The 25,417-nt window shown below is 48.9% G+C and overlaps 1 protein-coding gene across 2 annotated transcripts in view; it reads left to right on the forward strand.

The window, feature by feature from the left end:
* Nucleotides 1-23,938, forward strand: part of LOC134987561 (zinc finger protein 271-like) — a 28,487-nt gene extending 4,549 nt beyond the window's left edge. The window contains exons 5-7 of one of the 2 annotated variants that reach the window (XM_063950499.1): nucleotides 59-156; nucleotides 308-614; nucleotides 20,934-23,938. In XM_063950499.1, the coding sequence (XP_063806569.1) occupies nucleotides 59-156; nucleotides 308-614; nucleotides 20,934-22,672 (2,144 nt within the window). In that variant the 3' untranslated portion in view covers nucleotides 22,673-23,938. The remainder of the gene's footprint in view (nucleotides 1-58; nucleotides 157-307; nucleotides 615-20,933) is intronic. The other variant, XM_063950500.1, reaches the window with a different exon arrangement.
* The last annotated feature ends 1,479 nt before the right edge of the window (nucleotides 23,939-25,417 follow it).

The raw sequence follows: 25,417 nt of genomic DNA on the forward strand, positions 1-25,417 counted from the left end.
CACATCATCTGATAATCAAATATATACACTGTACTCAGTCACTGTGTGTCTCCTACAGATGGGCCCAGTAACAGAGATACCCCAGAGAGATGTCCCCGTCCTCTGTATTCCCAGGACTGTACAGAGGAGAATCACAGGATCCCACAGGAGGATCAGGTAGGTGGGATTTAGTGTCTCGCCAATATACCAAAGTGACTGTCACTATATAATGTGTAGAGCAGCTGTGTGTGTCAATAAATTTGTATTGTTTAATCTATTACTGAAATCAACAATTATTACAGTCTTCTTTTATTGATGGTTTACATAGGGTGAAGCCCAAATAAATAATGTTAAAGTCAAAGATACAGAGGGAGAAGAAGAGACGTATGTGACTGATATAAAGGCAGAAGATACAGAGGGAGAAGAAGAGATGTATGTGACTGATATAAAGGTAGAAGATATAGAGGGAGAAGAAGAGACGTATGTGACTGATATGAAAGCTGAAGATATAGAGGGAGAAGAAGAGACGTATGTGACTGATATAAAGGCAGAAGATATAGAGGGAGAAGAAGAGACATATGTGAGGGGTGATCAGCAGTGTAAGGAGGAGGAGATCCCTACAGATATCAGCACAGGTGAGTAATAAATATTTATTACAGAACAGAGTTACATATTCTCCTTGCTCAGTCACTACAGCAATCTCTTATCCTACACCCTCCTCTGTCAGTACAAATTAGGGAACTTTATTTGCCCAGTGTGGATTCAGGAGCCATCAGCCCCTATAATACTCCTGCTCTCCCCCTCACATCATGTCACTGTGTTACCAGCCCAGAGATCTGACCAGTCTCCTCCCCACACTCTAAGGTGTATCTCATACATCAGGAGACATCAGCCCCTATTATACTCCTGCTCTCCCCCTCACATCATGAGACTGTGTGTTACCAGCCCAGAGATCTGACCAGTCTCCTCCCCACACTCTCTGGTGTATCTCATATATCAGGAGCCATCAGCCCCTATTATACTCCTGCTCTCCTACTCACATCATGTCACTGTGTGTTACCAGCCCAGAGATCTGACCAGTCTCCTCCCCACACACTCTGGTGTATCTCATACATCAGGAGCCATCAGCCCCTATTATACTCCTGCTCTCCCCCTCACATCATGTCACTGTGTGTTACCAGCCCAGAGATCTGACCAGTCTCCTCCCTACACTCTCTGGTGTATCTCATACATCAGGAGACATCAGCCCCTATTTTACTCCTGCTCTCCCCCTCACATCATGTCACTGTGTGTTACCAGCCCAGAGATCTGACCAGTCTCCTCCCCACACTCTCTGGTGTATCTCATACATCAGGAGACATCAGCCCCTATTATACTCCTGCTCTCCCCCTCACATCATGTCACTGTGTGTTACCAGCCCAGAGATCTGACCAGTCTCTTCCCCACACTCTCTGGTGTATCTCATACATCAGGAACCATCAGCCCCTATTATATTTCTGCTCCCCCCCTCACATCATGTCACTATGTGTTACCAGCCCAGAGTTCTGACCAGTCTCCTCCCCACACTCTCTAGTGTATCTCATACATCAGGAGCCATCAGCACCTATTATACTCCTGCTCTCCCCCTCACATCATGTCACTGTGTGTTACCAGCCCAGAGTTCTGACCAGTCTCCTCCCCACTCTCTGGTGTATCTCATACATCAGGAGACATCAGCCCCTATTATACTCCTGCTTTCCCCTCACATCATGTCACTGTGTGTTACCAGCCCAGAGATCTGACCAGTCTCCTCCCCACACTCTCTGGTGTATCTCATATATCAGGAGCCATCAGCCCCTATTACACTCTTATCCTACACCCTCCTCTGTCAGTACAAATTAGGGAACTTTATTTGCCCAGTGTGGATTCAGGAGCCATCAGCCCCTATTATACTCCTGCTCTCCTACTCACATCATGTCACTGTGTGTTACCAGCCCAGAGATCTGACCAGTCTCCTCCCCACACACTCTGGTGTATCTCATACATCAGGAGCCATCAGCCCCTATTATACTCCTGCTCTCCCCCTCACATCATGTCACTGTGTGTTACCAGCCCAGAGATCTGACCAGTCTCCTCCCCACACTCTCTGGTGTATCTCATACATCAGGAGACATCAGCCCCTATTATACTCCTGCTCTCCCCCTCACATCATGTCACTGTGTGTTACCAGCCCAGAGATCTGACCAGTCTCCTCCCCACACTCTCTGGTGTATCTCATACATCAGGAGACATCAGCCCCTATTATACTCCTGCTCTCCCCCTCACATCATGTCACTGTGTGTTACCAGCCCAGAGATCTGACCAGTCTCCTCCCACACTCTCTGGTGTATCTCATACATCAGGAGACATCAGCCCCTATTATACTCCTGCTCTCCCCTCACATCATGTCACTGTGTGTTACCAGCCCAGAGTTCTGACCAGTCTCCTCCCCACTCGCTCTGGTGTATCTCATACATCAGCAGCCATCAGCCCCTATTATACTCTTGCTCTACTACTTACATCATGTCACTGTGTGTTACCAGCCCAGAGATCTGACCAGTCTTCTCCCCACTCTCTCTGGTGTATTTCATATATCAGGTGCCATCAGCCCCTATTATACTCCTGCTCTCCCCTCACATCATGTCACTGTGTGTTACCATCCCAGAGATCTGACCAGTCTCCTCCCCACACTCTCTGGTGTATCTCATACATCAGGAGCCATCAGCCCCTATTATACTTCTGCTCTCCCCTCACATCATGTCACTGTGTGTTACCAGCCCAGAGATCTGACCAGTCTCTTCCCTACACTCTCTGGTGTATCTCATACATCAGGAGCCATCAGCCCCTATTATATTCCTGCTCCCCCCCTCACATCATGTCACTATGTGTTACCAGCCCAGAGTTCTGACCAGACTCCTCCCCACACTCTCTAGTGTATCTCATACATCAGGAGCCATCAGCACCTATTATACTCCTGCTCCTCCCTCACATCATGTCACTGTGTGTTACCAGCCCAGAGATCTGACCAGTCTCCACCCCACACTCTCTGGTGTATCTCATACATCAGGAGCCATCAGCCCCTATTATACTCCTGCTCTCCCCCTCACATCATGTCACTGTGTGTTACCAGCCCAGAGACCTGATCAGTCTCCTCCCCACACTCTCTGGTGTATCTCATACATCAGGAGCCATCAGCCCCTATTATGCTCCTGCTCTCCCCCTCACATCATGTCACTGTGTGTTACCAGCCCAGAGATCTGACCAGTCTCCTCACCACACTCTCTGGTGTATCTCATACATCAGGAGCCATCAGCCCCTATTATACTCCTGCTCTCCCCCTCACATCATGTCACCGTGCATTACCAGCCCAGAGATCTGACCAGTCTCCTCCCCACACTCTCTGGTGTATCTCATACATCAGGAGCCATCAGCCCCTATTATACTCCTGCTCTCCCCCTCACATCATGTCACTGTGTGTTACCAGCCCAGAGACCTGATCAGTCTCCTCCCCACACTCTCTGGTGTATCTCATACATCAGGAGCCATCAGCCCCTATTATACTCCTGCTCTCCCCCTCACATCATGTCACTGTGTGTTACCAGCCCAGAGATCAGACCAGTCTCCTCCCCACACTCTCTGGTGTATCTCATACATCAGGAGCCATCAGCCCCTATTATACTCCTGCTCTCCCCCTCACATCATGTCACCGTGCGTTACCAGCCCAGAGATCTGACCAGTCTCCTCCCCACACTCTCTGGTGTATCTCATACATCAGGAACCATCAGCCCCTATTATATTTCTGCTCCCCCCTCACATCATGTCACTGTGTGTTACCAGCCCAGAGATCTGACCAGTCTTCTCCCCACTCTCTCTGGTGTATCTCATATATCAGGAGCCATCAGCCCTTATTATACTCCTGCTCTCCCCTCACATCATGTCACTGTGTGTTACCAGCCCAGAGATCTGACCAGTCTCCTCCCCACACTCTCTGGTGTATATCATACATCAGGAGCCATCAGCCCCTATTATACTCCTGCCTCCCCCTCACATCATGTCACTGTGTGTTACCAGCCCAGAGATCTGACCAGTCTCCTCCCCACACTCTCTGGTGTATCTCATACATCAGGAGCCATCAGCCCCTATTATACTTCTGCTCTCCCCTCACATTATGTCACTGTGTGTTACCAGCCCAGAGATCTGACCAGTCTCTTCCCCACACTCTCTGGTGTATCTCATACATCAGGAGCCATCAGCCCCTATTATATTGCTGCTCCCCCCCTCACATCATGTCACTATGTGTTACCAGCCCAGCGTTCTGACCAGTCTCCTCCCCACACTCTCTGGTGTATCTCATACATCAGGAACCATCAGCACCTATTATACTCCTGCTCCTCCCTCACATCATGTCACTGTGTGTTACCAGCCCAGACATCTGACCAGTCTCCTCCCGACACTCTCTGGTGTATCTCATACATCAGGAACCATCAGCCCCTATTATATTTCTGCTCCCCCCCTCACATCATGTCACTATGTGTTACCAGCCCAGAGTTCTGACCAGTCTCCTCCCCACACTCTCTAGTGTATCTCATACATCAGGAGCCATCAGCACCTATTATACTCCTGCTCTCCCCCTCACATCATGTCACTGTGTGTTACCAGCCCAGAGTTCTGACCAGTCTCCTCCCCACTCTCTGGTGTATCTCATACATCAGGAGACATCAGCCCCTATTATACTCCTGCTTTCCCCTCACATCATGTCACTGTGTGTTACCAGCCCAGAGATCTGACCAGTCTCCTCCCCACACTCTCTGGTGTATCTCATATATCAGGAGCCATCAGCCCCTATTACACTCTTATCCTACACCCTCCTCTGTCAGTACAAATTAGGGAACTTTATTTGCCCAGTGTGGATTCAGGAGCCATCAGCCCCTATTATACTCCTGCTCTCCTACTCACATCATGTCACTGTGTGTTACCAGCCCAGAGATCTGACCAGTCTCCTCCCCACACACTCTGGTGTATCTCATACATCAGGAGCCATCAGCCCCTATTATACTCCTGCTCTCCCCCTCACATCATGTCACTGTGTGTTACCAGCCCAGAGATCTGACCAGTCTCCTCCCCACACTCTCTTGTGTATCTCATACATCAGGAGACATCAGCCCCTATTATACTCCTGCTCTCACCCTCACATCATGTCACTGTGTGTTACCAGCCCAGAGATCTGACCAGTCTCCTCCCCACACTCTCTGGTGTATCTCATACATCAGGAGACATCAGCCCCTATTATACTCCTGCTCTCCCCCTCACATCATGTCACTGTGTGTTACCAGCCCAGAGATCTGACCAGTCTCCTCCCACACTCTCTGGTGTATCTCATACATCAGGAGACATCAGCCCCTATTATACTCCTGCTCTCCCCTCACATCATGTCACTGTGTGTTACCAGCCCAGAGTTCTGACCAGTCTCCTCCCCACTCGCTCTGGTGTATCTCATACATCAGGAGACATCAGCCCCTATTATACTCCTGCTTTCCCCTCACATCATGTCACTGTGTGTTACCAGCCCAGAGATCTGACCAGTCTCCTCCCCACACTCTCTGGTGTATCTCATATATCAGGAGCCATCAGCCCCTATTATACTTCTGCTCTCCCCTCACATCATGTCACTGTGTGTTACCAGCCCAGAGATCTGACCAGTCTCTTCCCCACACTCTCTGGTGTATCTCATACATCAGGAGCCATCAGCCCCTATTATATTCCTGCTCCCCCCCTCACATCATGTCACTATGTGTTACCAGCCCAGAGTTCTGACCAGACTCCTCCCCGCACTCTCTAGTGTATCTCATACATCAGGAGCCATCAGCACCTATTATACTCCTGCTCTCCCCCTCACATCATGTCACCGTGTGTTACCAGCCCAGAGATCTGACCAGTCTCCTCCCCACACTCTCTGGTGTATCTCATACATCAGGAGCCATTAGCCCCTATTATACTCCTGCTCTCCCCCTCACATCATGTCACTGTATGTCACCATCCCAGAGATCTGACCAGTCTCCTCCCCACACTCTCTGGTGTATCTCATACATCAGGAGCCATCAGCCCCTATTATACTCCTGCCTCCCCCTCACATCATGTCACTGTGTGTTACCAGCCCAGAGTTCTGACCAGTCTCCTCCCCACTCTCTCTGGTGTATCTCATACATCAGCAGCCATCAGCCCCTATTATACTCCTGCTCTCCCCCTCACATCATGTCACTGTGTGTTACCAGCCCAGAGATCTGACCAGTCTTCTCCCCACTCTCTCTGGTGTATCTCATATATCAGGAGCCATTAGCCCCTATTATACTCCTGCTCTCCCCTCACATCATGTCACTGTGTGTTACCATCCCAGAGATCTGACCAGTCTCCTCCCCACACTCTCTGGTGTATATCATACATCAGGAGCCATCAGCCCCTATTATACTCCTGCTCTCCCCCTCACATCATGTCACTGTGTGTTACCAGCCCAGAGATCTGACCAGTCTCCTCCCACACTCTCTGGTGTATCTCATACATCAGGAGCCATCAGCCCCTATTATACTCCTGCTCTCCCCCTCACATCATGTCACTGTGTGTTACCAGCCCAGAGATCTGACCAGTCTCCTCCCCACACTCTCTGGTGTATCTCATACATCAGGAGCCATCAGCCCCTATTATACTCCTGCTCTCCCCCTCACATCATGTCACCGTGCGTTACCAGCCCAGAGATCTGACCAGTCTCCTCCCCACACTCTCTGGTGTATCTCATACATCAGGAACCATCAGCCCCTATTATATTTCTGCTCCCCCCTCACATCATGTCACTATGTGTTACCAGCCCAGAGTTCTGACCAGTCTCCTCCCCACTCTCTCTGGTGTATCTCATACACCAGCAGCCATCAGCCCCTATTATACTCCTGCTCTCCCCCTCACATCATGTCACTGTGTGTTACCAGCCCAGAGATCTGACCAGTCTTCTCCCCACTCTCTCTGGTGTATCTCATATATCAGGAGCCATCAGCCCTTATTATACTCCTGCTCTCCCCTCACATCATGTCACTGTGTGTTACCAGCCCAGAGATCTGACCAGTCTCCTCCCCACACTCTCTGGTGTATATCATACATCAGGAGCCATCAGCCCCTATTATACTCCTGCCTCCCCCTCACATCATGTCACTGTGTGTTACCAGCCCAGAGATCTGACCAGTCTCCTCCCCACACTCTCTGGTGTATCTCATACATCAGGAGCCATCAGCCCCTATTATACTTCTGCTCTCCCCTCACATTATGTCACTGTGTGTTACCAGCCCAGAGATCTGACCAGTCTCTTCCCCACACTCTCTGGTGTATCTCATACATCAGGAGCCATCAGCCCCTATTATATTACTGCTCCCCCCCTCACATCATGTCACTATGTGTTACCAGCCCAGCGTTCTGACCAGTCTCCTCCCCACACTCTCTGGTGTATCTCATACATCAGGAACCATCAGCACCTATTATACTCCTGCTCCTCCCTCACATCATGTCACTGTGTGTTACCAGCCCAGAGATCTGACCAGTCTCCTCCCGACACTCTCTGGTGTATCTCATACATCAGGAGCCATCAGCCCCTATTATACTCCTGCTCTCCCCCTCACATCATGTCACCCTGTGTTACCAGCCCAGAGATCTGACCAGTCTCCTCCCCACACTCTCTGGTGTATCTCATACATCAGGAGCCATTAGCCCCTATTATACTCCTGCTCTCCCCCTCACATCATGTCACTGTATGTCACCATCCCAGAGATCTGACCAGTCTCTTCCCCACACTCTCTGGTGTATCTCATACATCAGGAACCATCAGCCCCTATTATATTTCTGCTCCCCCCCTCACATCATGTCACTATGTGTTACCAGCCCAGAGTTCTGACCAGTCTCCTCCCCACACTCTCTAGTGTATCTCATACATCAGGAGCCATCAGCACCTATTATACTCCTGCTCTCCCCCTCACATCATGTCACTGTGTGTTACCAGCCCAGAGTTCTGACCAGTCTCCTCCCCACTCTCTGGTGTATCTCATACATCAGGAGACATCAGCCCCTATTATACTCCTGCTTTCCCCTCACATCATGTCACTGTGTGTTACCAGCCCAGAGATCTGACCAGTCTCCTCCCCACACTCTCTGGTGTATCTCATATATCAGGAGCCATCAGCCCCTATTACACTCTTATCCTACACCCTCCTCTGTCAGTACAAATTAGGGAACTTTATTTGCCCAGTGTGGATTCAGGAGCCATCAGCCCCTATTATACTCCTGCTCTCCTACTTACATCATGTCACTGTGTGTTACCAGCCCAGAGATCTGACCAGTCTCCTCCCCACACACTCTGGTGTATCTCATACATCAGGAGCCATCAGCCCCTATTATACTCCTGCTCTCCCCCTCACATCATGTCACTGTGTGTTACCAGCCCAGAGATCTGACCAGTCTCCTCCCCACACTCTCTGGTGTATCTCATACATCAGGAGACATCAGCCCCTATTATACTCCTGCTCTCACCCTCACATCATGTCACTGTGTGTTTCCAGCCCAGAGATCTGACCAGTCTCCTCCCCACACTCTCTGGTGTATCTCATACATCAGGAGACATCAGCCCCTATTATACTCCTGCTCTCCCCCTCACATCATGTCACTGTGTGTTACCAGCCCAGAGATCTGACCAGTCTCCTCCCACACTCTCTGGTGTATCTCATACATCAGGAGACATCAGCCCCTATTATACTCCTGCTCTCCCCTCACATCATGTCACTGTGTGTTACCAGCCCAGAGTTCTGACCAGTCTCCTCCCCACTCGCTCTGGTGTATCTCATACATCAGGAGACATCAGCCCCTATTATACTCCTGCTTTCCCCTCACATCATGTCACTGTGTGTTACCAGCCCAGAGATCTGACCAGTCTCCTCCCCACACTCTCTGGTGTATCTCATATATCAGGAGCCATCAGCCCCTATTATACTTCTGCTCTCCCCTCACATCATGTCACTGTGTGTTACCAGCCCAGAGATCTGACCAGTCTCTTCCCCACACTCTCTGGTGTATCTCATACATCAGGAGCCATCAGCCCCTATTATATTCCTGCTCCCCCCCTCACATCATGTCACTATGTGTTACCAGCCCAGAGTTCTGACCAGACTCCTCCCCACACTCTCTAGTGTATCTCATACATCAGGAGCCATCAGCACCTATTATACTCCTGCTCTCCCCCTCACATCATGTCACCGTGTGTTACCAGCCCAGAGATCTGACCAGTCTCCTCCCCACACTCTCTGGTGTATATCATACATCAGGAGCCATTAGCCCCTATTATACTCCTGCTCTCCCCCTCACATCATGTCACTGTATGTCACCATCCCAGAGATCTGACCAGTCTCCTCCCCACACTCTCTGGTGTATCTCATATATCAGGAGCCATCAGCCCCTATTATACTTCTGCTCTCCCCTCACATCATGTCACTGTGTGTTACCAGCCCAGAGATCTGACCAGTCTCCTCCCCACACTCTCTGGTGTATCTCATACATCAGGAGCCATTAGCCCCTATTATACTCCTGCTCTCCCCCTCACATCATGTCACTGTATGTCACCATCCCAGAGATCTGATCAGTCTCTTCCCCACACTCTCTGGTGTATCTCATACATCAGGAACCATCAGCCCCTATTATATTTCTGCTCCCCCCCTCACATCATGTCACTATGTGTTACCAGCCCAGAGTTCTGACCAGTCTCCTCCCCACACTCTCTAGTGTATCTCATACATCAGGAGCCATCAGCACCTATTATACTCCTGCTCTCCCCCTCACATCATGTCACTGTGTGTTACCAGCCCAGAGTTCTGACCAGTCTCCTCCCCACTCTCTGGTGTATCTCATACATCAGGAGACATCAGCCCCTATTATACTCCTGCTTTCCCCTCACATCATGTCACTGTGTGTTACCAGCCCAGAGATCTGACCAGTCTCCTCCCCACACTCTCTGGTGTATCTCATATATCAGGAGCCATCAGCCCCTATTACACTCTTATCCTACACCCTCCTCTGTCAGTACAAATTAGGGAACTTTATTTGCCCAGTGTGGATTCAGGAGCCATCAGCCCCTATTATACTCCTGCTCTCCTACTCACATCATGTCACTGTGTGTTACCAGCCCAGAGATCTGACCAGTCTCCTCCCCACACACTCTGGTGTATCTCATACATCAGGAGCCATCAGCCCCTATTATACTCCTGCTCTCCCCCTCACATCATGTCACTGTGTGTTACCAGCCCAGAGATCTGACCAGTCTCCTCCCCACACTCTCTGGTGTATCTCATACATCAGGAGACATCAGCCCCTATTATACTCCTGCTCTCACCCTCACATCATGTCACTGTGTGTTACCAGCCCAGAGATCTGACCAGTCTCCTCCCCACACTCTCTGGTGTATCTCATACATCAGGAGACATCAGCCCCTATTATACTCCTGCTCTCCCCCTCACATCATGTCACTGTGTGTTACCAGCCCAGAGTTCTGACCAGTCTCCTCCCCACACTCTCTGGTGTATCTCATACATCAGGAGCCATCAGCCCCTATTATACTTCTGCTCTCCCCTCACATCATGTCACTGTGTGTTACCAGCCCAGAGATCTGACCAGTCTCCTCCCCACACTCTCTGGTGTATATCATACATCAGGAGCCATCAGCCCCTATTATACTCCTGCCTCCCCCTCACATCATGTCACTGTGTGTTACCAGCCCAGAGATCTGACCAGTCTCCTCCCCACACTCTCTGGTGTATCTCATACATCAGGAGCCATCAGCCCCTATTATACTTCTGCTCTCCCCTCACATCATGTCACTGTGTGTTACCAGCCCAGAGTTCTGACCAGACTCCTCCCCACACTCTCTAGTGTATCTCATACATCAGGAGCCATCAGCCCCTATTATACTCCTGCTCTCCCCCTCACATCATGTCACTGTGTGTTACCAGCCCAGAGATCTGACCAGTCTCCTCCCCACACTCTCTGATGTATCTCATACATCAGGAGCCATTAGCCCCTATTATACTCCTGCTCTCCCCTCACATCATGTCACTGTGTGTTACCATCCCAGAGATCTGACCAGTCTCCTCCCCACACTCTCTGGTGTATATCATACATCAGGAGCCATCAGCCCCTATTATACTCCTGCCTCCCCCTCACATCATGTCACTGTGTGTTACCAGCCCAGAGATCTGACCAGTCTCCTCCCCACACTCTCTGGTGTATCTCATACATCAGGAGCCATCAGCCCCTATTATACTTCTGCTCTCCCCTCACATCATGTCACTGTGTGTTACCAGCCCAGAGATCTGACCAGTCTCTTCCCCACACTCTCTGGTGTATCTCATACATCAGGAGCCATCAGCCCCTATTATATTTCTGCTTTCCCCCTCACATCATGTCACTGTGTGTTACCAGCCCAGAGTTCTGACCAGTCTCCTCCCCACACTCTCTAGTGTATCTCATACATCAGGAGCCATCAGCACCTATTATACTCCTGCTCTCCCCCTCATATCATGTCACTGTGTGTTACCAGCCCAGAGTTCTGACCAGTCTCCTCCCCACTCTCTCTGGTGTATCTCATACATCAGCAGCCATCAGCCCCTATTATACTCCTGCTCTCCCCCTCACATCATGTCACTGTGTTTTACCAGCCCAGAGATCTGACCAGTCTCCTCCCGACACTCTCTGGTGTATCTCATACATCAGGAGCCATCAGCCCCTATTATACTCCTGCTCTCCCCCTCACATCATGTCACTGTGTGTTACCAGCCCAGAGATCTGACCAGTGTCCTCCCCACACTCTCTGGTTTATCTCATACATCAGGAGCCATCAGCCCCTATTATACTCCTGCTCTCCCCCTCACATCATGTCACTGTGTGTTACCAGCCCAGAGATCTGACCAGTCTCCTCCCACACTCTCTGGTGTATCTCATACATCAGGAGCCATCAGCCCCTATTATACTCCTGCTCTCCCCCTCACATCATGTCACTGTGTGTTACCAGCCCAGAGATCTGACCAGTCTCCTCCCCACACTCTCTGGTGTATCTCATACATCAGGAGCCATTAGCCCCTATTATACTCCTGCTCTCCCCTCACATCATGTCACTGTGTGTTACCATCCCAGAGATCTGACCAGTCTCCTCCCCACACTCTCTGGTGTATATCATACATCAGGAGCCATCAGCCCCTATTATGCTCCTGCCTCCCCCTCACATCATGTCACTGTGTGTTACCAGCCCAGAGATCTGACCAGTCTCCTCCCCACACTCTCTGGTGTATCTCATACATCAGGAGCCATCAGCCCCTATTATACTTCTGCTCTCCCCTCACATCATGTCACTGTGTGTTACCAGCCCAGAGATCTGACCAGTCTCTTCCCCACACTCTCTGGTGTATCTCATACATCAGGAGCCATCAGCCCCTATTATATTTCTGCTCCCCCCCTCACATCATGTCACTGTGTGTTACCAGCCCAGAGTTCTGACCAGTCTCCTCCCCACACTCTCTAGTGTATCTCATACATCAGGAGCCATCAGCACCTATTATACTCCTGCTCTCCCCCTCACATCATGTCACTGTGTGTTACCAGCCCAGAGTTCTGACCAGTCTCCTCCCCACTCTCTCTGGTGTATCTCATACATCAGCAGCCATCAGCCCCTATTATACTCCTGCTCTCCCCCTCACATCATGTCACTGTGTGTTACCAGCCCAGAGATCTGACCAGTCTCCTCCCGACACTCTCTGGTGTATCTCATACATCAGGAGCCATCAGCCCCTATTATACTCCTGCTCTCCCCCTCACATCATGTCACTGTGTGTTACCAGCCCAGGGATCTGACCAGTGTCCTCCCCACACTCTCTGGTTTATCTCATACATCAGGAGCCATCAGCCCCTATTATACTCCTGCTCTCCCCCTCACATCATGTCACTGTGTGTTACCAGCCCAGAGATCTGACCAGTCTCCTCCCACACTCTCTGGTGTATCTCATACATCAGGAGCCATCAGCCCCTATTATACTTCTGCTCTCCCCTCACATCATGTCACTGTGTGTTACCAGCCCAGAGATCTGACCAGTCTCCTCCCCACACTCTCTGGTGTATCTCATACATCAGGAGCCATCAGCCCCTATTATACTTCTGCTCTCCCCTCACATCATGTCACTGTGTGTTACCAGCCCAGAGATCTGACCAGTCTCCTCCCCACACTCTCTGGTGTATCTCATACATCAGGAGCCATCAGCCCGTATTATACTCCTGCTCTCCTTCTCACATCATGTCACTGTGTGTTACCAGCCCAGAGATCTGACCAATCTCCTCCCCACACTCTCTGGTGTATCTCATACATCAGGAGCCATCAGCCCCTATTATACTTCTGCTCTCCCCTCACATCATGTCACTGTGTGTTACCAGCCCAGAGATCTGACCAGTCTCCTCCCCACACTCTCTGGTGTATCTCATACATCAGGAGGCATCAGCCCCTATTATACTCCTGCTCTCCCCCTCACATCATGTCACTGTGTGTTACCAGCCCAGAGATCTGACCAGTCTCCTCCCCACACTCTCTGGTGTATCTCATACATCAGGAGCCATCAGCCCGTATTATACTCCTGCTCTCCTTCTCACATCATGTCACTGTGTGTTACCAGCCCAGAGATCTGACCAATCTCCTCCCCACACTCTCTGGTGTATCTCATACATCAGGAGCCATCAGCCCCTATTATACTCCTGCTCTCCCCTCACATCATGTCACTGTGTGTTACCAGCCCAGAGATCTGACCAGTCTCCTCCCCACACTCTCTGGTGTATCTCATACATCAGGAGCCATCAGCCCCTATTATACTCCTGCTCTCCCCTCACATCATGTCACTGTGTGTTACCAGAATAGAGATCTGACCAGTCTCCTCCCCACACTCTCTGGTGTATCTCATACATCAGGAGCCATCAGCCCCTATTATACTCCTGCCTCCCCCTCACATCATGTCACTGTGTGTTACCAGCCCAGAGATCTGACCAGTCTCCTACCCACACTCTCTGGTGTATCTCATACATCAGGAGCCATCAGCCCCTATTATACTTCTGCTCTCCCCTCACATCATGTCACTGTGTGTTACCAGCCCAGAGATCTGACCAGTCTCTTCCCCACACTCTCTGGTGTATCTCATACATCAGGAGCCATCAGCCCCTATTATATTTCTGCTCTCCCCCTCACATCATGTCACTGTGTGTTACCAGCCCAGAGTTCTGACCAGTCTCCTCCCCACACTCTCTAGTGTATCTCATACATCAGGAGCCATCAGCACCTATTATACTCCTGCTCTCCCCCTCACATCATGTCACTGTGTGTTACCAGCCCAGAGTTCTGACCAGTCTCCTCCCCACTCTCTCTGGTGTATCTCATACATCAGCAGCCATCAGCCCCTATTATACTCCTGCTCTCCCCCTCACATCATGTCACTGTGTTTTACCAGCCCAGAGATCTGACCAGTCTCCTCCCGACACTCTCTGGTGTATCTCATACATCAGGAGCCATCAGCCCCTATTATACTCCTGCTCTCCCCCTCACATCATGTCACTGTGTGTTACCAGCCCAGAGATCTGACCAGTGTCCTCCCCACACTCTCTGGTTTATCTCATACATCAGGAGCCATCAGCCCCTATTATACTCCTGCTCTCCCCCTCACATCATGTCACTGTGTGTTACCAGCCCAGAGATCTGACCAGTCTCCTCCCACACTCTCTGGTGTATCTCATACATCAGGAGCCATCAGCCCCTATTATACTCCTGCTCTCCCCCTCACATCATGTCACTGTGTGTTACCAGCCCAGAGATCTGACCAGTCTCCTCCCCACACTCTCTGGTGTATCTCATACATCAGGAGCCATTAGCCCCTATTATACTCCTGCTCTCCCCTCACATCATGTCACTGTGTGTTATTATCCCAGAGATCTGACCAGTCTCCTCCCCACACTCTCTGGTGTATATCATACATCAGGAGCCATCAGCCCCTATTATGCTCCTGCCTCCCCCTCACATCATGTCACTGTGTGTTACCAGCCCAGAGATCTGACCAGTCTCCTCCCCACACTCTCTGGTGTATCTCATACATCAGGAGCCATCAGCCCCTATTATACTTCTGCTCTCCCCTCACATCATGTCACTGTGTGTTACCAGCCCAGAGATCTGACCAGTCTCTTCCCCACACTCTCTGGTGTATCTCATACATCAGGAGCCATCAGCCCCTATTATATTTCTGCTCCCCCCCTCACATCATGTCACTGTGTGTTACCAGCCCAGAGTTCTGACCAGTCTCCTCCCCACACTCTCTAGTGTATCTCATACATCAGGAGCCATCAGCACCTATTATACTCCTGCTCTCCCCCTCACATCATGTCACTGTGTGTTACCAGCCCAGAGTTCTGACCAGTCTCCTCCCCACTCTCTCTGGTGTATCTCATACATCAGCAGCCATCAGCCCCTATTATACTCCTGCTCTCCCCCTCACATCATCTCACTGTGTTTTACCAGCCCAGAGATCTGACCAGTCTCCTCCCGACACTCTCTGGTGTATCTCATACATCAGGAGCCATCAGCCCCTATTATACTCCTGCTCTCCCCCTCACATCATGTCACTGTGTGTTACCAGCCCAGGGATCTGACCAGTCTCCTCCCCACACTCTCTGGTGTATCTCATACATCAGGAGCCATCAGTCCCTATTATACTTCTGCTCTCCCCTCACATCATGTCACTGTGTGTTACCAGCCCAGAGATCTGACCAGTCTCCTCCCCACACTCTCTGGTGTATCTCATACATCAGGAGCCATCAGCCCGTATTATACTCCTGCTCTCCTTCTCACATCATGTCACTGTGTGTTACCAGCCCAGAGATCTGACCAATCTCCTCCCCACACTCTCTGGTGTATCTCATACATCAGGAGCCATCAGCCCCTATTATACTTCTGCTCTCCCCTCACATCATGTCACTGTGTGTTACCAGCCCAGAGATCTGACCAGTCTCCTCCCCACACTCTCTGGTGTATCTCATACATCAGGAGGCATCAGCCCCTATTATACTCCTGCTCTCCCCCTCACATCATGTCACTGTGTGTTACCAGCCCAGAGATCTGACCAGTCTCCTCCCCACACTCTCTGGTGTATCTCATACATCAGGAGCCATCAGCCCGTATTATACTCCTGCTCTCCTTCTCACATCATGTCACTGTGTGTTACCAGCCCAGAGATTTGACCAATCTCCTCCCCACACTCTCTGGTGTATCTCATACATCAGGAGCCATCAGCCCCTATTATACTCCTGCTCTCCCCTCACATCATGTCACTGTGTGTTACCAGCCCAGAGATCTGACCAGTCTCCTCCCCACACTCTCTGGTGTATCTCATACATCAGGAGCCATCAGCCCCTATTATACTCCTGCTCTCCCCTCACATCATGTCACTGTGTGTTACCAGCCCAGAGATCTGACCAGTCTCCTCCCCACACTCTCTGGTGTATCTCATACATCAGGAGCCATCAGCCCCCATTATACCCCTGCTCTCCCCTCACATCATGTTACTGTGTTACCAGCCCAGAGATCTGACCAGCCTCCTCCCCACACTCTCTGGTGTATCTCATACATCAGGAGACATCAGCCCCTATTATACTCCTGCTCTCCCCCTCACATCATGTCACTGTGTGTTACCAGCCCAGAGATCTGACCAGTCTCCTCCCCACACTCTCTGGTGTATCTCATACATCAGGAGCCATCAGCCCCTATTATACTCCTGCTCTCCCCCTCACATCATGTCACTGTGTGTTACCATCCCATTACTTTTGTGCCCAGTCTCCTGCGGAGCCGCTATTCCCCATGGTCCTTACGGAGTCCCCAGCATCCACTACGGACTACGAGAAATAGAATTATCGGTAAGTAAATTCTTATTTTTTTGAGAAGAAAAGTGAAGACTTCAAGGGCTGCAGCAGTGTTAGATGTCAGTAGACATTCTCTGCTGCAGCTCCATCTCTCCCCAGCGGCGCTGTACTCTCCCGTGTCTTGGTTGCTGGGTGACTACAGCAGGAGGCTCCGGGTTTCTTCCTTGGTCAGTCACACACGGCTGGGGCTCTCCGGGATCGCGTGGCCGTGCTTCGGGAGGTGGTAAGTGGGTCCCATTCGCGGGACCCGTTCTTTATTGCAATCCGGCGCGGTCCGTGGGAGGAGGGCCGCGCACGCCGGTGGTGGACACTGTGGCAGTACAGGCGATCCCAGGTCAGGTTTTCTCTAAAAGCCATTTTATTAGCAACCCGCAGTACCGTGATTTTGCCAGCAGAGGGGATAAGGCTTAGACCTGGAGCCCCTCCCCCAGCCCCAGGGCACCATTTACAGTAAATGTTCCTACCCTGGAGCTGCATCTCTGTCTCTCCCTCACTCCCTGGCAGTGTTTGGGCGCCATTTCTCTCCCAATCCTCCTGTGTAAAGCCGCCTGATAGTCAGCGCTGTGCCTTTACATGACACTTACGTATTCTACATGTCTTTTAGGCAGTGATAGTTAAGAAAAAGTGCATTTAGTCAGGGTGATTTAGTACAAGTATCCTGTGATATACATCCAGTATAGTACTGTGCAGTGTTATATCTCCTGATTACATAGCTATATAAGCTAGTCCAGTGCAGTATTATTGTCAGTAATAACCTCTGCATTGTACAGACTGTGACTATCTGTGTGTGCATTAGACTGCTGTGTGTTTTCTCCTTTGTGTCTCTCACTCAGCTTGCTGTCCCTATATTCTGTAACCTGTGGGGGCTTGGTGCGTCAGGTTATCATAGTGTAATATAAGATATTCACAATATATACATTCGTTGTATTTTTCTCTGTGATTCTAGTCACCGTATCTCTCCTGAATCCCTGTTGGTGCTGACTACACTGCGCAGGGGCTTGGGTTAGGTATTGTGCTGCTGACATATTGTACTGTGTTACCTTATACTGCACGTTATATAACATGTCTGCTGATTAGGGTAACGGTTCTGGGGCGGAACACGCTGCCAGTTGTGCTGAAGCCACAGATACCTTTGAGGAAAACATAGCAGCCGAGGGCTCTGGTTCTGGGGGTTCCCTGCCCCCAGTGGAACCGTGGCAACGGGGGTACACAAAGTACCCCTTTATGCCAGCCTTTATGAGGTAAATGCTGCCCAGGCCCCCCCCCCAGCGCCCTGCACCCTGCGGTGGTGGTAAGTGTGGAGCATGGCGCGCACAGTGCTTCCGTCGCTGCGCGGTACCTCAGAATGCCGTCACTGGAGAAGATATCTTCTTTTCTTCTACTCACCTGTCTTCTGACTTCTGGCTCTGCAAGTGGGTGACGGCAGGCTGTGGGAGTGAGCATCCGAGCGTACCCGGCGATCAGCACCCTCAGGTAGGTGACCTGGTGGCCAGAAACAGCGCCCTGGAACTCACAGAAGTGGGACCTGAATCTCTCCCCTAAGTCCCACGATGCAGGGAGCCTGTAGCCAGCAGTCTCCCTGAAAATAATAAACCTAACATAAGTCTTTTCAGAGAAACTCAGTAGAGCTCCCCTAGTGTGTGACCAGTCTGCCTGGGCACAGAATCTAACTGAAGTCTGGAGGAGGGATATAGAGGGAGGAGCCAGTTCACACCCCTTAAAAGTCTTCAAGTGCCCATGTCTCCAGTGGATCCCGTCTATACCCCATGGTTCTTTGAGTGACCCCAGCATCATCTACGGACTAAGAGAAAAGGATTTACCGGTAGGTATTAAAATCCTATTATATTATTCATTGTATAAGCGTTTCATATTAGAGTGTGTTTTTTTTCATACTGAACGCGGAGTGTACCTCTACAGGCTTCCCTAAAGGTCTGTCCCCTATAGATCCTGTGTGTAAGGGGGTCTGTGTGTGTGCGGGTGTACACTTGTGTAACATGTCAGCTTCCCTATAGGTCTGTCCCCTATAGATCCCGTGTGTAAGGGGGTCTGTGTGTGTGTGTGCGGGTGTACACTTGTGTAACATGTCAGCTTCCCTATAGGTCTGTCCCCTATAGATCCCGTGTGTAAGGGGGTCTGTGTGTGTGCGGGTGTACACTTGTGTAACATGTCAGCTTCCCTATAGGTCTGTCCCCTATAGATCCCGTGTGTAAGGGGGTCTGTGTGTGTGCGGGTGTACACTTGTGTAACATGTCAGCTTCCCTATAGGTCTGTCCCCTATAGATCCCGTGTGTAAGGGGGTCTGTGTGTGTGCGGGTGTACACTTGTGTAACATGTCAGCTTCCCTATAGGTCTGTCCCCTATAGATCCCGTGTGTAAGGGGGTCTGTGTGTGTGCGGGTGTACACTTGTGTAACATGTCAGCTTCCCTATAGGTCTGTCCCCTATAGATCCCGTGTGTAAGGGGGTCTGTGTGTGTGCGGGTGTACACTTGTGTAACATGTCAGCTTCCCTATAGGTCTGTCCCCTATAGATCCCGTGTGTAAGGGGGTCTGTGTGTGTGCGGGTGTACACTTGTGTAACATGTCAGCTTCCCTATAGGTCTGTCCCCTATAGATCCCGTGTGTAAGGGGGTCTGTGTGTGTGCGGGTGTACACTTGTGTAACATGTCAGCTTCCCTATAGGTCTGTCCCCTATAGATCCCGTGTGTAAGGGGGTCTGTGTGTGTGCGGGTGTACACTTGTGTAACATGTCAGCTTCCCTATAGGTCTGTCCCCTATAGATCCCGTGTGTAAGGGGGTCTGTGTGTGTGCGGGTGTACACTTGTGTAACATGTCAGCTTCCCTATAGGTCTGTCCCCTATAGATCCCGTGTGTAAGGGGGTCTGTGTGTGTGCGGGTGTACACTTGTGTAACATGTCAGCTTCCCTATAGGTCTGTCCCCTATAGATCCCGTGTGTAAGGGGGTCTGTGTGTGTGCGGGTGTACACTTGTGTAACATGTCAGCTTCCCTATAGGTCTGTCCCCTATAGATCCCGTGTGTAAGGGGGTCTGTGTGTGTGCGGGTGTACACTTGTGTAACATGTCAGCTTCCCTATAGGTCTGTCCCCTATAGATCCCGTGTGTAAGGGGGTCTGTGTGTGTGCGGGTGTACACTTGTGTAACATGTGAACCCCCCCCCCCCACTCTAGTCTCAGTGCATGTCCCCGTGTTCTATTGCTTCTCTTCATTTGGAGAATGGACTTTGTTAAAACCCTTGATATATTTGAAAGTTTCTATCATGTCCCCCCTTTCCCTTCTCTGCTCCAAACTATACATATTGAGATTTCCTAGTCTTTCTGGGTATGTTTTGTGATGTAGGCCATGCACCATTTTAGTTGCCCTTTTTTGTACAGCTTCTAATGTATTAATATCCTTTTGAAGATATGGCCTCCAGAATTGAACACTGTATTCTAGATGAGGCCGTACCAATGACCTATACAGTGGTATTATTACTTCTTTCTTTCTGCTGCTGATTCCTCTCCCAATGCAGCCAAGCATCTGACTAGCCTTCCTCATTGCTTTGTTACATTGCTTACCTGCCTATAAGTCATCTGAAATAGTGACTCCTAGATCTCTTTCCTCCTCAGTAGTTTCCAGTATAGTGCCATTACTACTATATTTAGCCTTTGGATTTTTGAGACCCAAGTGCATGATTTTGCATTTGTCTCCTAAGGTACTCCCACATGAGCGTCCATGTCACATCTAGTAATCCCACATGAGCGTTCAGTGTTGATTAAGCTCCAGTCTAAGCATCCTAGCTTTTTTTGTTTTTTAATAAACATAAAAGCAATGATTTCAGGAAAAATTGTCAGTTTATAGAATTATATATTGTGTCCTGTAACACCCTGGGTCTTGTCTATTCATTTTATATATTAATGTAATTTATTTCCAGCAGATGGACACACAAGCAGGAACATCTCAGAAGGACATCTAATGTTATCCCTGGATTCTGAAATAACCGATAACGACAGTAGACAGGATTTTCCAGGAGCCAACCCCATTATCCCAATTATATATCCAGCTCTATCAGCTGATCCCACTGATCCTGGGGAATGTTCTCCTGATCACTCTGATATTGGTGCATCTGTTACAGCTCTGACAGTAGATACAGTGTTTCCCTGTTCTATAGATGCCAAATGTTTTACACAGAACACAAAGCGTATTACCAATCAGCCAGCTAAGGCAGGTGAGAGTCCATTTCCATGTTCTGAGTGTAGGAAATGTTTTGCACAGAAATCGGCTCTTGTTACACATCAGAGAAGTCACACAGGTGAGAAGCCATATTCCTGTTCTGAGTGTAGGAAATGTTTTGCAACAAAATCATTTCTTGCTACACATCAGAGAAATCACACAGGTGAGAAGCCGTATTCCTGTTCTGAGTGTGGAAAATGTTTTGCACATAGATCACATTTTGTTATTCATCAGCATGCTCACACAGGTGAGATGCCATTTTCCTGTTCTGAGTGTGGGAAATGTTTTCCACGGAAATCACATCTTGTTCCACATCAGAGAAGTCACACAAGTGAGAAGCCATATTCCTGTTCTGAGTGTGGGAAATGTTTTGCACAGAAATCAACTCTTGTTATACATCAGAGAAGTCACACAGGTGAGAAGCCATATTCCTGTTCTGAGTGTGGGAAATGTTTTGCACTGAAATCAAATCTTGTTCCACATCAGAGAAGTCACACAGGTGAGAAGCCATATTCCTGTTCTGAGTGTGGGAAATGTTTTGCACAGAAATCAACTCTTGTTATACATCAGAGAAGTCATACAGATGAGAAGCCGTATTCCTGTTTTGAGTGTAGGAAATGTTTCACACAGAAATCAGCTCTTGTTATACATCAGAGAAGTCACACAGGTGAGAAGCCATTTTCCTGTTCTGAGTGTGGGAAATGTTTTGTATGGAAATCACATCTTGTCACACATCAGAGAAGTCACACAGGTGAGAAGCCATATTCCTGTTTTGAGTGTAGTAAATGTTTCACACAGAAATCAGCTCTTGTTATACATCAGAGAAGTCATACAGGTGAGAAGCCGTATTCCTGTTCTGAGTGTGGGAAATGTTTTGTACGGAAAACACATCTTGTTTTACATCAGAGAAGTCACACAGCTGAGAAGCCATATTTCTGTTTTGAGTGTGGGAAATGTTTTGCACAGAAATCAGCTCTTGTTATACATCAGAGAAGTCATACAGATGAGAAGCCGTATTCCTGTTTTGAGTGTAGGAAATGTTTCACACAGAAATCAGCTCTTGTTATACATCAGAGAAGTCACACAGGTGAGAAGCCATTTTCCTGTTCTGAGTGTGGGAAATGTTTTGTACGGAAATCAAATCTTGTGTTACATCAGAGAAGTCACACAGGTGAGAAGCCATTTTCCTGTTCTGTGTGTGGGAAATGTTTTGCACAGAAATCACATCTTGTTTTACATCAGAGAAGTCACACAGGTGAGAAGCCATTTTCCTGTTCTGAGTGTGGGAAATGTTTTGTACGGAAATCAGATCTTGTCACACATCAGAGAAGTCACACAGGTGAGAAGCCATTTTCATGCCGTGAGAGAAATAAATCCGCTCTTGTTGAACATATTAGACATTACCCAAGTACGGAACCATTTAAATCTTCTGGAGTATAATTATCACTGTCATCCAATGTTCCTCAAGGGTGAATCCTATCTCCTATGCTTTATAAAATATACATGCTACCACTGGGTGATATAATCAGACGTCATGGCCTGGTCTACCACTGCTATGCTGATTACCTGCTTTTTGCTCCATGTACTGAGAACCAAATACCAATCCTAAATGGTTGTCTAGCTTAGCGCCAGGGGTGGATGATGCCAGTTGGCTGTGACTCAGTCTTTGTGAAACATAATAGAAGCTCCCCAACAAAGGACAAGACTACAGCTTTACCAACCATCTGGATTTATGCTTTGGTGTTCAGAATTGAAAATACTGAACATGTGCTGAATCTTTGTGTTGTCCTGGTATGTGGCTGACACAGACATCAGGTATCTGCCACATACAAATCCTCATTCTTCCATCTGTGGACCATAGCCAGAATCAAGCTCTTGATTCCCTCAGAAGTTCATAGACTACTGCAATGCCATCTACCTGGGTCTACCAGCAAAAGAATTACAGAGCTTGCAGCTAGTACAGAATGCAGCAGCCAAGCTGTTACCTAACCAGCCCGTTCCTGCCGCATAACACCCATTCTCTACTCCCTTCACCGGCTGCCTGTAAGATGACAAATCTATTTCATAATTGGCTAACTGACCTTCGCAGCCCAACATTACATGGTCCAAGGTACTAGAAGCAGCTTCTGCCTCCTTACTGCCCCGCTTGATTATTTCTACAGATGAAGGACTGTTACCAGCAGTACCAAGAATCTCCTGTCATTCATTTATAGGTTGAATGTTTAGCTTTGCAGCCCTGACCATGGAACTCACTGCCTTGCACAGTCCAAGAGGCCTCCACTCTAGAGACCTTCACAAGCAGACTGATGACTGTTACTCACGCTTTTCATTAATGTACCTCTATTTACTTCCTAAATAATACATCCCAAATGCTTAGGTCTTTTTTCTGTTGTTTATTTTGTATCTTGTGCATTGTGTAAATGTGAATGTCTAATACCAGTTTGCACAATCTGTATTGTTGCACAACAATATGGCGGCCATTGGAACGTGTTTTCACTTCTAGTTTGCCTAACTTGTTGCAGACACTCATCTTGATCAGGAGTGCTGAGTGTTTTCAGATACAAGATCCTGTCCATATATACCCTGTACATTATCATGTGCATTAGAGTCACCCGGGTTCCATCTGCGGTGGTTTGTTGTATGTTACATCTATATGGTGCGGATACTCCCCTGTATTTCATAATAAAAGCTTTTGTTTGCATCTAATTATTACATTAAGCTTTTATTTTTTTAATCTGTTTTATATTCCCGTCTGAGTAATTACGCCATAATGTCTAATCTCGGAGTGGACACCAGAAGAAACCTTCTGGTGTTCCATCATTCTGTTTCGTGTAAGCATACAGGTAAGTGATGGCACGGTGGTCACTGACCGTCACATTCAGGTGGTATAATGGAAGTGGACTGTCTGGACTTATTCTAGTCTACTGCAGAAATAAAAAAAATCAGCCTTTATCCTGCTTAAAAAAATTAAAAAGCCCATAAATCAAGCTTGGTCGGACAAGACAGAGGCCACATTAATTGTGGCACATCATATAGGCTGAGGACCCATGCTTCTGGGATATATGGCATAACTCCCTCTTCACCCACAAAAACCTTCCCTTCACCATTCACAATGTCCACCATTGCCCCTTCAGAAGGGACACAACTTTCCTTTGCTTTTTCCACCTCCTCCTTCACAGAGCCCAGGACCACCTTCATGACCATTTCATGTTTATCTGGGAGGTTCATGGCCTGAGATGACCACAGAACCACTAGGTAGTGGGCAAGAAGAATCCACAGCCTCCTGATGAACTGGAGAGTCCAAGGATCCACCCGACATGAGGCAGAGAATGGTCAACCACAGGGTCTGGCTCACCAATTTCCTTCCTAAAAGCTGCTCTTTACCCAGTTTGGAACCTGTGGGCTCCCACTCCAATTTCCCTTGAGAGTCCTTACCCTCACTAATCCCTTCTACACCTACCAGTTCCTTCCCCTTCCAACCACTCCTCCTTTTTAAGCTTTTCACCACCTGCTGTGTGAGTCCCATCCAACTACTCCATTCCTTGACTCATTGGTGTAGCAACCCCCTTCTCCCCCCCCACACCCCACTGCTACACTGCAGTTAAGCTGTGAGGCTTGCTGCTAGCAGTACTCACTACTCAGCACACACACACACTCACATCATGATTACACAGCTGTGCCAGAGATACTGTCTCACTGACAACCAGGACGAGACACTCCCAGAAAGGCATGTATGTATGAGTACGGAGAGAGTGGGCGCAGTGGGTCTGCATGACTGACAGCTGAGCCTGTCACGTCAGTAAGGTGACAAAATGCAAGATATAATTACCTAGCTAAATCAGGTGCTAATGCAATGCTACATGTATTAAATGAGCACCAAATATATTGATTATTAGATAGCAGCTCTTATGCGGCAACTGGATGCCTTAGACGATATAGATTGTATCTCACAAAGTAGACGTGATTCCGCACCAGTTTTCTGAAGGTACAGAAAAAATAGTGATAACAATAATGATAGAGTACCAGAATAACATATGATATGTACGAATGATTCGTATTTTGATTGATAAGTCTGGTGGTGCTCCCAGAGTCAGAAACAACCTGGAAGAAAAGGATTTACAGAAGACTCTTGTGTGGGTGCACTCTTGTTTATATTTGTTAGTATGAAGATATTAAAACATAACT

Source organism: Pseudophryne corroboree, unplaced genomic scaffold (assembly GCF_028390025.1).
Source record: "Pseudophryne corroboree isolate aPseCor3 unplaced genomic scaffold, aPseCor3.hap2 scaffold_1008, whole genome shotgun sequence".
Lineage (NCBI taxonomy): Eukaryota > Metazoa > Chordata > Amphibia > Anura > Myobatrachidae > Pseudophryne > Pseudophryne corroboree.